Consider the following 15,280-nt stretch of genomic DNA (forward strand, 5'->3'; position numbering starts at 1 on the left):
TATACGAAGATATATTACAATTATTACTTTCAGTATTATGGGAATATTGTTTTGCAGGGTTATTTGGACTTGGTACCGAGCTACGAGAAATGCGTCGACTACTTTACGGAGTGGGTTACCACGTTGTGTCACCGAGAGTAATTGTCCCATAAGACCCGTGTACTTCAGGAGGGCGCTTGACACTGAATTTTGTTCCGAGACACGATGAGAAGGCTCACCTTAAAGTGTCCTCTGAGCTTGATAGGTGGATCAAGTGCCCTCCTTGCCCGACCTACCGATTGAACTTGGTTAAACGAGACTATTAATCATTTCAATAGGGTCGAGAAGGTTTTGTACTCTAACGAAAATGTGGCTCCTGATTTACTGACAATTAAGGACAGAAATATCGTAAGTTGCTTAGTGGTTCGGTCAAAGATGCCTGGTGAAGGATACCCAAACTGAATTTTAAAAACTAATTAATGTCCCTCTGTCGTAGACGGTGAACATTATGCTGGTTGCGTGGCACCATAGCTATGAAACTTTTTCGAAGGTGGGCATGTTCTTCCCATTTGAAACCAGTTCCATGTCCATATTCAGCAAAAACCCCATCAAAGTTGAGAAAAACTCCTTCCACAACTTTCTGCCGATTCAAGCAAACGTAAGACACCAACACGAGGAGGGGTCAGTCATTGGTTAATTGATCTATTATATAAATTACAGGTTTATCTGTCGTTGTTGGGTCTAATGGTCCTTGTTTCTTGTATCCTGGTCTTTACTAACAATAATATTAAGGGCGTGGTCAAGGTAATTAAATCTCAGGGAAGGGAATTGAGTAACATGGCTGCCATTATAATTAAACAAGGTAAGTATCCCTCGAGGGCAGCTGAAGACTTTTTCTTGATGTAATTCAAGCGTACTGCGCATGTACAGGGGATATAAGTTCGAGCAGATCTCCGTCGTACAAAGTTCTTTTTGGTTCGTGGCTCCTGGGTGCTTTTCTCTTCTCGATAATGACTCAAACGTATCTGAAATGCGAGTTTGCCAATGTCCAGTATATCCCGATGGACAGCGTGGCTGACGTGGCCGACAACTTGGACACAGTGCAGGCCATGGTTTTAGGAGATACCTACATTGGAACGTTCTTAAACGTACGTGTGCCCTAAATCTCATGGCCCAATGCAGTTGCGTGTTAACCGACAAGAACTGGTGTTTAATTGACAGTCGTCCTTGGACCCGAAAGCCCGCGTCATATGGAGACACTTGAAGGAAAAAGACCAACTGTTGTCCCTGAACGATATTGGCGGTTCCCTCGAACAAATTCATAACGCTAAACGCTGGGCATTTTTCATGACCAAAAGCGTCGCACTCTTACTGGGAAAGGACTTGCTCGGTCTAAGCGAATCGGACAAGGTCCACGAGGGACCACCCATCTTCACGGCCAACTTCGGACCCGTGTACTCGCCTGACTTATCCCCCACTTGCAAGGAACAAATCAACCGGAAGTAAGCGATAATTGCATTGTCAGTCACAGCTTGGTATCCTCTAATAGGACCCGTTAACAGGTTAATCAAAATGCAAGAGATGAAGTTGGTTGAAAGTGAGACAAAGGAGACAATCTACGAATTGGACCAATACACATTCCGTCCAACATTGGAGCAAGACGCGGAATCTGTTCTGAGTTTAGGCGAGGCGAAATCAACATTGGTCATACTGACCATCGGATACGTCGCCTCGGTCACTTATTTCACCGTTCATTTAATATTCGCGTCCAGAAACCCTCATCAAAAACGTGCCGAAGTCCGCCGGCGACCTGTACTCTCATAGACCTTTTCGATGTAAAAAGGCTTGTAGGCAACCCTTAGTATCGTGACGTATAAATTGCCATCCGTCTCTGCGCATGCACTCTCACGATACAAAAGGACTTCAGCGCAGGCGCCAAAAAGGCAACGTTTTACCCCCACGGTGTCTTTCCCTCTTAGTTACATCGAAATGGTCTATTGGGATAGTCTTAAGTTTGAATTTGGACACTAACTATAATCAACTATGAATATTCGTGTAAAGTCAAGAATTTAAATAAATAAGCACCTTCATTAATGAATATGAATACTTAATTAAAATTTAAATAATCACCAATATGAATTTTTGCCAACCAGGGTTACCATGGCAATTGACGTTTCATAATCGTGTCTTTAAACCTGAAATATTTTAATATCTGGCACTTCAGCGAATCCATTTTGTATACTTATCTTTTAGTTTTTCGTGCCTTGGTCAACAAAGGCACGAAAAATGATTAATCAATAATTTTCCATTAGCACGCATGTTGCCCAACGATTAACCTAAGAAAATATAAACAACGCGGAAAATTCGCGAGCTTACCTGGCGTAATTAAAAACAAGAAAAAAAAATTATCTGGTAATATTAAAAGCAACGTGTTGGATTGAGTAAAAATAGACGTCCAAAACCAAAGTGAAGGCTACGAGAAGTCCTTCTTTCCGGAGTTGGTAGCGCGTCTTTAAGCACATACGCCAAAACCATGGAAACCTTTTGCGGATTCCCAACTCTTACATTCCACAAGGCATTTCGCTTAGGCGCCCGTCAAGGAGTGATAGAATACGAAATTCGTATTTGTTTCTCTCTGCGAACGCGAAAATTTCAAACGCACCACTCTGAATTCTCCCGCGAGATAAGGCCTTCCTTTTCTTCACGTGACAGAACTACTTCCAACTGAATATAGCCGATGGTGCAGCGCGTATTTGGTGACCACTTTTGGCCCAAGCTGCGCGCGCGTCCACGTGTAGCCGAACTCGTTTCGCCTCCATCCTATCTCCACAAACAGAGACACACACGCGCTAATCATCATTCGCAACTCCCGTTCCATAAGCTACGTGCGAGTTATAAAAAATTATACTCGTAACAAAAAAAGTAGTTTGTATCACCATTATGTTCTTGAGTAAACAACGTTAAACAAGATGAGCCAAGGGCTGGGCCATAATAGGACCCACATCGTTCTATACTTAATAAAAATGATTAAGCAAAAGCAGCCAGCAATTCCTTATTCATCGGAATACGAGAATAGACTCGACACTCGAGGGGGTTTCGAATATCTAGCTAACCCTAAAGACTACTCTAATTCCTTAAACCGGCATTTATTGTCACAACTAACGAGAAAACGGAAAATACAAGCTACAACGCTTTCTGCCATAATCCTCCCATTGTAAGAAATGAACAAAGGCAATCATAACAGTGAGCACCTTACCACAATCCTCTCCCTTCAAAGACGAACGAAATATTTGGTACTACTACTACTACTACTACTACAGGGCAGCTTAAACTAATAGCCTCATCGTAGATATACATCATACGATGTGGCTCAAAAAGGTCTAATTTTTTGTTCATAAGCGGATTAGGTTTTTTTTTTGCTATTTCTTTCTTTTCAAATACGGTCAATATCAAATTAAGCGCGGAAGGGTGTATGTAGGTAACTAAATTGAAATATTTCCACCGTAAAGATATTATTCGCCGCGTCGGTATCTTGGAGAAATGACCGCTTACAATAATTCCACATTCTACATCGGCGTCGTGGAGGTAAAAGCTAAAACCACTCATCACTTTAAAATATAATGAATATACGCGTTTCCCACTTGGATTCTAGAACCCCGTTTGCAACAGCTTTCGTAATGCGTACAAATAAGTCGATTAATCGAAATTAAATTTAAAATTACCATTAATTCAACGTTTATTTAAATTAATTGAGGAAACATTACAATGCTTACTTTCGCTCGCAATTTCAGTATTTTGCGATTATTGTTTCTAGGTATATTTGGAATTATTGCCGAGCTACGAAGAATGCGTCAAATACGTCAAGGAGTGGGTCGCCACGTTGTGTCACACAAAGTAATTGTCTAATTAGACTCGTGCAATTCAGGAGGAGGGCACTTGACACTGAATTTTGTTACAAATTGAGATAAGTATGCTAGTGTCCCCTGAGCTTGATGGGTGGACCAAGTGCCCTCTTTGCCCGGTAACCGACTAACCTTAGTTAAACGAGGTTCTTAATCATTTCAATAGGGTCGAGTTGGTTTTGTTCGATACGGATAATGTAGCTCCTGATTTACTGACAATTAAGGACCAAAATATCGTAAGTTGTTGAGTCTTTCCGTCAAAGATTTTTGGAGAACGATACCCAAGCTGAACACGAATTAATGTCACTCTGTCGTAGACGGTAAACCTTATGCTGGATCCGTTGCACCATAATTATAAAACATTTTCGAAGGTGGGCATGTTCTTCCCAGTAGAAACCAGTTCCCTGTTCATATTCAGCAAAAACCCCATCAAAGTTGAGAAAAACTCGTTCCACAACTTTCTGCCGATTCAAGCAAACGTAGGACACCAACACGAGGAGGTGCCACCTATGGGTCAATTGATACTTTATATATCACAGGTTTATCTGTCGTTGTTGGGTCTAATGGTCCTTGTTGCTTGTATCCTGGCCTTAACAAACAAAAAAATTAAGGGCGTCGCCAAGGTAATTAAATCTCAGACGAGCGAATTGGGTAACATGGCTGCCATTATAATTAAACAAGGTAAGTACTCCACGAGGATAGTTGAGGACATTATCTTGATGTAATTCAAGCATACTGCGCGTGTGCAGGGGATGTAAGTTCGAGAAGATCCGCGTCGTACACAGTCCTTTTCGGGGCGTGGCTCGTTGGCGCTTTCCTCTTCTCTGTTATGACTCAAACGTATCTGAATTGCGAGTTTGCCAATGTCCAGTATATCCCGATGGACAGCGTGGCTGACGTGGCAGACAATTTGGACACAGTGGAGCCTATGGTTTTTGGAGATACCTTCATTGAAACGTTCTTAAACGTAAGACCTATATTTCTTGGCGGCCTAATACAGTTGCATCTTAATCAACGAGAGCTGGTTTTTAATTGACAGACGTCCTTGGACCCGAAATCCCTCTTCATATGGGGACACTTGAAGGAAAAGGACCAACTCCTGTACATGAACAATATCGACGATGCCCTCTACAGAATGCAAAACGCTAAACAATCCGTATTTTTCATCTCCAAAAACGCCATACTCTTGCTGGGAACGGACTGGCTCGGTCTGGGCGAGACTGATAGGGTCCACCAGGGACCGCCCATCTTCACGGCCAACTTGGGATTCTTGCACTCGCCCGACATATCCCCCGCTTGCAAGGAACAAATCAACAGGAAGTAAGCGATAATTTCATTGTCAGTTTCTAATAATAATAATAATAATATCGGCGTACAGGTTCATCAAATTTCAAGAGTCGAAGTTGGTTGAAGGTGTGACAAAAGAGGCAGTCTACAAATTGGAGCAATACATTTTCCGTCCAACATTGGAGCAAGACGCGGAATCCGTTCTCAGTTTTTACGAGGCGAAATCAACATTCGCCCTTCTGGCCGTCGGATACGTCGCCTCGGTCACTTATTTCACCGTTCATGGAATATTCGGGTCCAGAAACGCCCATCAAAAACGTTCTAAAGTCCGCCGGTCAAGAGGGAGGCGACCCGTATTCTCATTGTGAAACCCCGATTCTATTATAAATTGGTCAGTTCTTTGGTGTCAATCTTTTAGAAAATAGAGCGGCTTATTAAAAGAAGGCCAATCTGGCGGCCGTGTAAGCTCGCTTTTGACGATTTACAAAGAGAGATGCACCGACACCAAACTGCGCTTTAATTTCGACACTAGCTTCAATGAAATATGTATTCGTTTAAGGTCAAGAATTTAAAATAAATAATCACCTTTATTAATGAATACGAGTGCTTAATTAAAACCATCATTCTTAAAGTTGACTCGAATGCCCACCAATATCAAGAAAATGGTCACCCTAATTACAACTGGTATGAATTAACGTACAATTCTTGGCGTAACCCTAAAGGTTGCCTACAACCAAAGAACCCGTATGGGTTCAAGCCCAAAAATACACATATCTGTTAATTGAAATAAGGGATTGTATACTCGACCAACCTTTTTCAAATAGGCCAATTGACGTTTCATAATCGTGTCTTTAAAACTGAAATATTTTAATATCTGCCACTTCAGCGAATCCATTTTCTATACTTATATTTTTCGCGCCCTAACGCTACTACTTCAAAATATAGTTCTGGACACGCCCCCATCCCTCCCTACGTAATGGATTACAATCTCTTTAAGAATTTAAAAATGGACATTTCTTTTTCGACATCTTCAAATATATCCAAAATAATGCTCCATAAAGTGACAATGGTTTTCTCTATACAGTGTCTTAGCAGTACTACGTCACGTAACGACACGCCAGCTCCCCCTCGAGGTAAAAAACCTGACAGAAGGGGGAAGGTCTTGAAAGGGGATGATCTAGCCCAGTCAAAATTAATCATAATTTTGAAAATAATTTTTCTCAGACTGTAATAATACTGTAGGCCTAGTCTAAATAATCGTGAATAGGTCAAGTCATTTTGAATGACGTAGTGGCACCGCCGCCGTAGGGCCGTGCAGACTATTCGTTACTATTTGGTCGGACCAAATAATTTGGTCAAAATTGACGTTTACTATTCGCACCGACGAATGGAATAATGATTTTCAAAATTCTAGAATAGCAAATAATGAGCTTCGAAAAACCGACTATTCTATAGCGGATAAAACATTTTGAAAGTGAATGTTTTTAACAGTCTCTTGACCAAATTATTTGGTATTCGCAACCAGTTTTTGAACTTTTCTGTTGATTTTGTGAATTTGAGGGCGCTGTCATAGAGATAGAAACATAAATGTTACGCTCCTATCCCTATGGGCGCTGTGATAGTGTCCGCTGGACCGTGGCCTCATAGATGACGCGACTCGGCAGACACAGCCTTAAAATTCTGACGTCGCTACTGTTAAGTATTAGCCGCGTTCACCGAGTCGCGTGATCTAGGAGGCTATAGCTGGAATCAGTAACTCAGTCTTTAGAAGTTCATAGACAAGGATAAATCATTAATGGTTTTAACTTAACCTTTTATGAACTTCTCGCTGCGGAGCTAACTATATTGAACTTCCTAATAATATGTCACTATAGTATACCTATTAAAAATATAGTATCATGGGAGAGGTCATGCATTGCAAAGCGAGTAGGGATATATTGACAACTAACCTAATTTTGATTAAAATAAAACCTTTGATTCGTTCAAAAATAAGTTTTCAGCTGTTCAAAAGTACCTTTCCGTGTCCCATTATTTATAAATTTGAAATTTGGTACAATAGTTTTATAGAAATTTAAATTTGGTCGAATTTTTGAACTTCACACTATTTGGTCAAATTATTTGGTCATTTTCCTATTCCGAGCCGAGAGATGGCTCCCAAAAACACTGCTATTTGGTATTCGACGAATACCTTAAAAAGTACTATTCGCACAGCCCTAGGCACCGGTACGCCTTTAACTATATCATGCTCTATGAGTAATTAACATTAACTGTCACCGAGCCTCCGCCCTTGAATTGATTGTCGTAAAATTTTGAAACAAAATACGGTATAGAGTAATTTCGGTTGAGAGGGGGAGTGAACTGTGTATCCCCTACGTTAGGGGCAACTTTGTACTAGAGAGTACTATTTGCCCCCGGAAGGGAAGGGGATGGGGGGATATCTCTAAGGTAAGAGATAGAGGGTTATGACGTTGCCGTATATGGGAAAGAAATTACTATATGCTATAAAATAACTTACGGTGGCGCCACTTAGTGGGGAATTAAGTCAACCACAAATTTCAAGTTAAAAATTAAATAAAATTATGTAATTTAAAGCGGTACTACTAAGTATTTATTTAACTATTTGATTTAAATTTAAAATTTAAGTTTAGAATTATTAAATTGAAGCTTACCGATAATGGTGGTAGATGGCGTGAAAGAGTTTCTGACTTGAGATCGATCGTGGGGGTTAAAACTACGCCGTTGAACGCTGCCACCCCCACCGCTCCCTCCTCCTCCTCCTCCGGCGACGCTAGAGGGCGCCGGGATGCCGCTCTGGTGGTGATTGCCGCCGCTGCTCAAACTCAGGGAAGACGTCGAATGACCTTTGCCCATGGCACCACCGGTTGATGACGTCGATGACGGAAGCCCGCTCCGGGCACCGCCCCCGCAAACGGAGGCATTTTTAAAAGGCGAAGGCAACCTGAAACAAAAGACGCCCAATTACAATACTAAACTGAACTGAACTGAACGGGGTATATAGGAAATGTATGGTATTTGAAATCTTATGATTTAGCTGATTTGGTTGATTTGAAATCTTATGATTTAGCTGATTTGAAATCTAATGATTTAACTGATTTGGTTGATTTGAAATCGAATTCATTGCTTTGTAGTGAATTCATTAAGTTGGAGGATTTGCACGAGCTGGGTACAAGATTTGCAAAAAGTGGCGGCCCCCTCGGACTTTACCAAGCCGCGTTCACATTAGACACTATCAAAGTTTTTTTATTATTTTTTTTTTGTAAGCTCTTCTTAAGGGTCTGTAAATAGTCCACAACCGTTACGATTTCGGTTGCGGCCTTTGTTTCAGTTATTAAATATGAACCGACAAAGGCAATCATTATTCAAAACAGTTTCAAAGTGTATAGTGTAAACGCGACTGACTTTAAAGGGAATGTGAAACGCGTGCTGAACAACTGATTTCGCGTCTCATTACTTACTTTGAAAGCATCATTTCGTTGTTGGCGGGTGCTTCAGTATGGCTCGGAGGATGAGAGGTTTTAGTTTGAACGGAAGTGACGTTGGCTTGCTGCTGCTGTTGTTGCAGTTGCAGTTGGGCGGCAGCCGCGGCTTTCCGCGCTTGCTTGAAGCGAGAGAGGCTGAAGAACAAACCCAAGACGCACTTTAAATTGCCATCTTTGATATCTGCAACAATTCAACCCAAAATATAACGCGTTAGTCTATGGAATGGTCAAAGGGATAATAACAGAACCAAGAGGCTGACCTTTGGCGGTGGCCTCTTCGGTGTTGACCCCCAAATTAGACAAGAATGTCAAACACGAATTGATGTTTTCAAGCTGAAAAATAACACGTTTAATTATAATTATTAACTTAATTAAAACATTTATTATTAAGTTTAAAATCTTGATTTTAGATTGTCTTGACATATCTATTAATCTATCAAAACACCAATAAAAAAAGTGTCGCTGTCAAGATTGTCAAGCGACCATTTGCCATTTCAGCGCCGGGTGACTCGCTCGCAGTCTTAACAGGGATTAATTTCTTAAAGGATAAATCGCTGTATTTTGGAGCATTCTTAGCTCGTCAGCAAATAAGATACGTCTAGATTTGGTATTTGGGGGTTTTTCCCGAGGATGGTCAACACGTGCTAGACTCCCAAAACAAGGCGAATAAGACCCAAATATATACTCCCCTATTGCGTTTTTCTCAAGGTTCGAGGTCGATTTGTGAGATACAACAGAACTATGGTTAATTAAAGTTTGCCATTCCTCAATAACTTTCATAATTGAGAAGCCAAACTTAACTAAGCCTTTTCATACGACCCAACTTTTTGACTCCTTTAGATGAGTCAACTTGAGTTGAGTAAACTATAGTTGGGTCGTGTGAACAGAAGTTGGTTGGACAAGTTGAACGACCAAATTTTAAAATGATCACTGAGCAATTTTGCTGACTCAAATTTTTGACCCATCTAGTTGGTTCAAAATTTGGATCGTCTGAAAGGGCCTTTACAAAAATAGAGCCATATTTGGCACAGACGCACACATTAAACAATTTCAATACGTTCCGTTGGAAGGTTCGAGGTCGAGTTACACAAGGACTTTTGTTAATTAAAATCTATCATTACGTTCAATAATTATAACCAATTAAAAGAAACAGCCACACCAAATTAGACAATTTCAACACCTTCCAGTTGGAAGTTGTAGTCCGACTAAAAACGTGCGCGTGTAGGACGGAAGCGAAGGCGTTTTTCTATCGCCTCGAAACATCTCTTCTTCCCCAACAAACAAATCCAGATAAACCCTTTATCACCCTTAACTGACACCACTGTCCAAAGGCAGACTGTAGGCATTCCTTTGCAGCAACCCCTAAACCATCGCAATGCCTTTGAGTGTATTGTCAACTGGCAGTAACCCAACGGAACACGCTGACATCTCCAGACGTGGCGAGGAAGCGTAAACGGAAGCAAGAGAGAAACTTTTTCTTCTAGACGGGTAGACCCCAGAAGAAGTGTAGGCTGAGAAGAGTGGATGATGGGGCGAGGTGACACATTGTTACTCGACACCAGTACCAAGGGCGTACTCGTGGCCTATTAGCGCGTGGTCAAGGGGCCAACAGGGGTAAGAGTCTCTCGAGGGATGCCACTGTAATTCTTTCGTGGTCAACGAATTCCGAACACGAAAATAGACGCCCTAGACGCTCCCAAGAAGATACGGGTAAGACCCTCAATTTGAGCAGACAGATAGCAAATGACCTTTAGCTTGACCCAATGGCGGTTGGTTCATTTTGATTGGCTAAATAGATAGTGTGAACTTAAAGGGGCTAAAGAAATATCATCCATTGTTTCTTAACTTTAACTGCGCATGCGCTTCAGGGACAGGGTTGCCAGAAATTTGTTATTAGAGCATCTCCTGCATCATTCAGGTATGGAACTGAATGATAAATACTGAATCGAACGGAATACTACAAGTTGAAATCAGTCTGTTGTTTTAGATAACGGTTGAATGCACTCGCAATTTCACTGGCAACATTTGTCCGTTCATTATCTATTAAAGGTGGTACACTTTGTGGCATTAGAATTACTTCCCAAGTACTTCCTGATACAATTTAATGGAAATGACTGGAAAATACGTTTCTACTATACCAGAGGCTTTAACACTTCAAAACCATGTCTACATCTTTGAATTTAAACGTCTGATGTATGTCCGACCCCTCTAACTAAAGATTACGGTATCAATGACGCCATCGAGCGATTTAAGAAAAAAAGAGTCATTTGAACATTTTCAAGATAAAAATAATATAGTATTTGAGCAGCTTGTTTCACTCCTGCAAAGTTCTGATAAAAAGCCTTAACGTAGTAAATTTTGTCCCCCTAAATAAGCCACTAAAATACTGTAAGGGGGCCACTCGATCACCTGAGTCACTCTGGGTTTAATTTGCATAAGTTATCGTTCCCTCTCTCACTCCCCTGGAGGATGGGTGCCCCCTATGAACCCATCAGGCGGGCCTGGCCACCTTACGCGCCGATACACTCGAGCCCAACGACAAGGTGGTCCCCGAGATACGGTCCGACGTCACCTTGCAGAGTAGATAAAGGATCCGTTCTTGGAAACGGTGACTTTGAAACAATTCAAGAGCTTAAATTGCTCGAATTGATATCAATGAACGATCGCTCGATTGGTCATTGTTTGAGAGCACCATGGATCTTATAAACAGTACTATCATAAGTTTATGAGATATGTTCCTTCCATAAGTATGACACTACCTATACAAGTTGGTAATGTTAGAGATTTACAAGTGACCGATAGTTCGAGGGAGAACGACGGCAGCGAGAATTGGCTAGGCCTACACTCGGTGGTGGTTAATTTTGCAGGAATTCCATATAGGTCCTATTTAGTCTGCATTACTAAGCCCCCTTTGACTGCAGCGCCTCACTCACCAGACCTCCCTCGCTTTACCCTGAATCTATGACCTACCTCACTCACTTCAAAATTACAAGCTCCATTTTGTAAGTTACCAGAGATTAACTAACTTATGAAGTATGAACATATCTTATAAACTTATGGTTACATGGAGCATGCAGGGACGCTCGGAATGGAAGATGACTAACTCGGCTACTGCTGGATTAGTAATACCCTTAACTTTCATCTTTATCCATTCTCTCTGTCTCTCTCGCATCTATTGAAAAGAAGGCTTGGGGGGGGACATTCACCGTTCAGGGGGGGCGCACCTGCTTGCTCCAGTGGTAGCGTAGCGTTCCGATAAAGTCAATTCCCCTGTTGCGTTTTGCGGGGTCGCCAGAGTGCTATAGTTGCGGCTCACGTGGCGGAATGAAAGGTCACGCCGGGGGTCACCCCACTCCGCCCCCTTCCATTCAACTCCAAAAACGGAAAAGACTCCGCACAATCTGACTCACAATTTATGTTATAGGCGCCGAATTACTCACGCTGACTTTGCAAATGAGATTATTTAAACGCAAAGAAAGAAAGAACGGTGCCACGGATTCGACTTTCTATTTTTCTCGGAGGGCCAAGGTTGTCAAAATCAAATTGAATAAATCAACTCAACCATAATAAGTTAAAGTAAACAATTGTTGTGGTTGGGTTGTTTAATTCGGGTCACCCCAATCGTACTTAGATGCCTTTAAAAACAGTTATTTTACAATTATCGTTGAGATGCGATTTCAAAGTATTCCAGTGGTTTAATCTTAAGTTCATAAAGATATGTTCCGTTCCATAAGTTTGTCACTGGTTAGTGAGAGCTTGTCATGAAGTGAATGAGGTAGGTCTTGGATTCAGGGTAAAGCGACGCCTGGTGAGTGTGGCGCTGCTGTCAAATTTGGGTTTAGTAATGCAGACTAAATAGGACCTAGATGGAACATGGTCCTGCATGTAAAATTAACCACCACCACCGAGTGTAGATGACTTCAATTGACTCGCTTCCGTCGTTCTCCTTCACGAACTAGTTATCTCGAGCTGTAAGTCTCTCAGTAGCATTACGAACTTGTATAAGTAGTCAGACTTATGGATGCAACATATCTTATTTACTTATGATTGTTAATAAAGTACGTAAACGAAAAAGAAGAAGGTATTTTGTAATTGAAGAGACGCGGGGTGCATAGCATGTTCTCCCGGCCGGCCATAAAACTTGCCTCGCCGGACAATAAAAGACTTAATTTTCAGTCACCGCTTCCTTACTATGTCTTTAGTCTACCCTTCCTTATAATGCGTCTCCTCCCGCATGCAGGCACTTAAAGACACCATGGTCCTGCAGTACCGCTCAACGTTAAGGCACGCATCCATTTCACCCGGAATTCGGTGAAGAAATAATTAACATATAAACAAAAGCAAGACGCCGCCTTTCATACATGTTTAACATTATAAAATTGTAATAACAAGCAATAAACTATTTTCAAAGAAGGGGCCAAGTACCGTCTGCTCAAGTTGAGATAGGGTTAAGACGAAATAACATTGATGGGTATATGGACAACAAAGACGTGAGATGGGACTTCAATGTTACCAGTCCTGCACCAAAGTCTCCTTTGTTTTAAAGCCATCAAGAAGAAAACAAGTTGCAAAATACACCAGCCAGACTATTTCACCCCTAGACATTTGAAAACGGTCTAGATGGAGGGAACCAATTAACTTTCGAAACAAGTACTAGTTAGAGAGCGAACCAATTATCTTTCAAGTGCTGCATGGATCGAAAGCATTTTCATTAGAAATCCAAGTCTGAAGCTTGCATGGTCTTTTCTTCATTTGAAACCCCTCGGCCCTACCCTTACCCAGGACACTAAACGATGATTAGAATTTTGGTATAGAAGCGTTGAAACTATTTAATTTTCAGGCGCACGCTTTGTCGGTTGGGGTTGGGGTCCCAAGGACAAAAGCCAATAATAGGCTGGGAGGAGTTGGGGCGCCATGCACTACAGATCTAATTAGAGGAGGGGTTCTCGCCCCCTGAACTCAAATTGAATTGATATTAGTTTGATGCCATGCTGCATGCACGGGCCTACAGACTGTAAAAGGCATCTTAGACACGGGTTGCAACCCTCCTCCGTCTAACCATCTTCTACCAGACAAAAGCAAATAGCTACTCAGACAACAATGCCACTAGAGACAATGCCTGCAAGGTTATACACCGTATTTACCACCAAGAGGAACCATGAACGAATACGCCATGGACACCGTGAACTGAGAAATTGGATTTTAGCAGACATCCCATGCGGTTTAATTTGTCCATGGTTTTGGTAATCGAATTGTCTGCAGCAACCAACCATGGACGAATTAACTATTAACACGGTACTGTTGTTGTATCTTAACTCAGAAGAGATATCCCCGGATTAGTTAGTCCATGTATGGTTTGAGTAATTGAGTTGTCTGCATGCCGGGATAGCGTACAGTTAGTCGACCAAGTAGTCTGGGATGTGCGGATATGGACGTGACACGAAAACCAAGAACGGTTTGGCTTTTAGAACCCAAGAGAGAGAGAGAGAAAGAGAGAGAGAGAGAGAAGAGAGAGAGAGAGAGAGAGAGAGAGAGAGAGAGAGAGAGAGAGAGTGAGTGAGTGAGAGAGAGAGTGAGAGAGAGAGAGAGAGAGAGAGTGAGAGAGAGAGCTTAGGGAGTTCCCAAATGCGTTGATTTTCAACAAGCATGCTCATCGCGTACGAGCCATGTTTCTTAAAAAGAAATAGTAAGACTCCATACATAAGCTCAAAACTAGTTTTATATCAGTCGGGGGCCTTTGTTGAGCTAATTGTGGCAGGCAATTAGAAGCGTGGTTCAGTGACGGAGAAAATGCGAGTGTACATATACTGATAAAGACAAAATTCTTATTTAAGATTATTCCCAATTCGGTGGCTTAGCTTAGCTATGACATATTTGGGCTTATGTTCGAATTGAGAACGAGTTATCATCTGTATCTGTCAATCGGCGGCTTCGACGCGGCCGCCGCCGATTAGGAAATTTGATATCTTGGTAATAACATATTGTCAATGCACTTTAAGTGTGTCACCAGCACACGCCTCGCCTTTAAAGCTTCATCCACGAAACACCCGGCTAAGTCTATAGATGCATTCTGTAGGTCAATGCTTAAATACAAATAATAAAGGAGATATTCAATTTAACTGCTAATAATTGCCTCATCGTTGCTATGCATGTTGTCAAAAATTAAAGGGACACTATTGGCAAAAATTAAGTATTTTTATTCTGATTCCTTATGTTAAAATATGCCGCCTTGAATTTTTTCAGATTTTTTGAAGCGCTATTTATAGTATTAAACAATATTTGAAGTTTTGTATCCAAAACATGCATTTGAATTTTGATAAAGCGACCTACCGGCCAATCAGCGCCCGCGATTTATAAGAGTCAACCCCCAAAGGTTTTCTCGGGCGAGTCTCATTTGCGTCGTCTGCATTATGTTCAGAAATATGTATTCTACTTTTTAGCACTCGAAAGAAAGACGCGTTTTCGATCGTTTAACGATAAGCGGATTAGAAACTTTAGTAATTAGCAGGTTTACGCTTTTATACGTTTCACTTAAACTCAAATTACTCTCGTAATCTTATTATATTAAAATGTGGCGGGTCGTATTTTGTTGTATATCTTGAGTGTCTAGTT

The 15,280-nt window shown here is 41.4% G+C and overlaps 2 protein-coding genes and 1 long non-coding RNA gene across 13 annotated transcripts in view; 1 reads left to right on the top strand and 2 right to left on the bottom strand.

The window, feature by feature from the left end:
• sick (sickie) overlaps positions 1 to 15,280 on the bottom strand; it is a 140,260-nt gene that overhangs the window by 71,731 nt on the left and 53,249 nt on the right. For all 11 annotated transcript variants that reach the window (XM_089864912.1, XM_089864920.1, XM_089864915.1 and 8 more), the window contains 3 exons: positions 8,929 to 9,001; positions 8,645 to 8,849; positions 7,838 to 8,127 (listed from right to left, as the gene is read on the bottom strand). In XM_089864912.1, coding sequence (XP_089721038.1) covers positions 7,838 to 8,127; positions 8,645 to 8,849; positions 8,929 to 9,001 — 568 coding nt within the window. The remainder of the gene's footprint in view (positions 1 to 7,837; positions 8,128 to 8,644; positions 8,850 to 8,928; positions 9,002 to 15,280) is intronic.
• On the bottom strand, positions 3,698 to 5,962 carry LOC149709563 (uncharacterized). Its single transcript, XM_089864930.1, has 2 exons — positions 5,258 to 5,962; positions 3,698 to 5,176 (listed from the first exon to the last, which is right to left on the bottom strand). Exons 1-2 carry the CDS (start codon positions 5,263 to 5,265, stop codon positions 4,873 to 4,875), a joined length of 312 nt encoding a protein of 103 aa, XP_089721056.1. The 5' UTR covers positions 5,266 to 5,962; the 3' UTR covers positions 3,698 to 4,872.
• LOC149709564 (uncharacterized) lies at positions 4,228 to 4,606 on the top strand. Its single transcript, XR_016381380.1, has 2 exons — positions 4,228 to 4,360; positions 4,421 to 4,606. It is a non-coding gene; the product is annotated as an uncharacterized LOC149709564 (long non-coding RNA).

This window comes from Phalangium opilio, unplaced genomic scaffold, assembly GCF_054372755.1.
Source record: "Phalangium opilio isolate 3A_F unplaced genomic scaffold, DU_Popi_V2 ptg000013l_1, whole genome shotgun sequence".
In the NCBI taxonomy this organism is placed as follows: Eukaryota; Metazoa; Arthropoda; class Arachnida; order Opiliones; family Phalangiidae; genus Phalangium; species Phalangium opilio.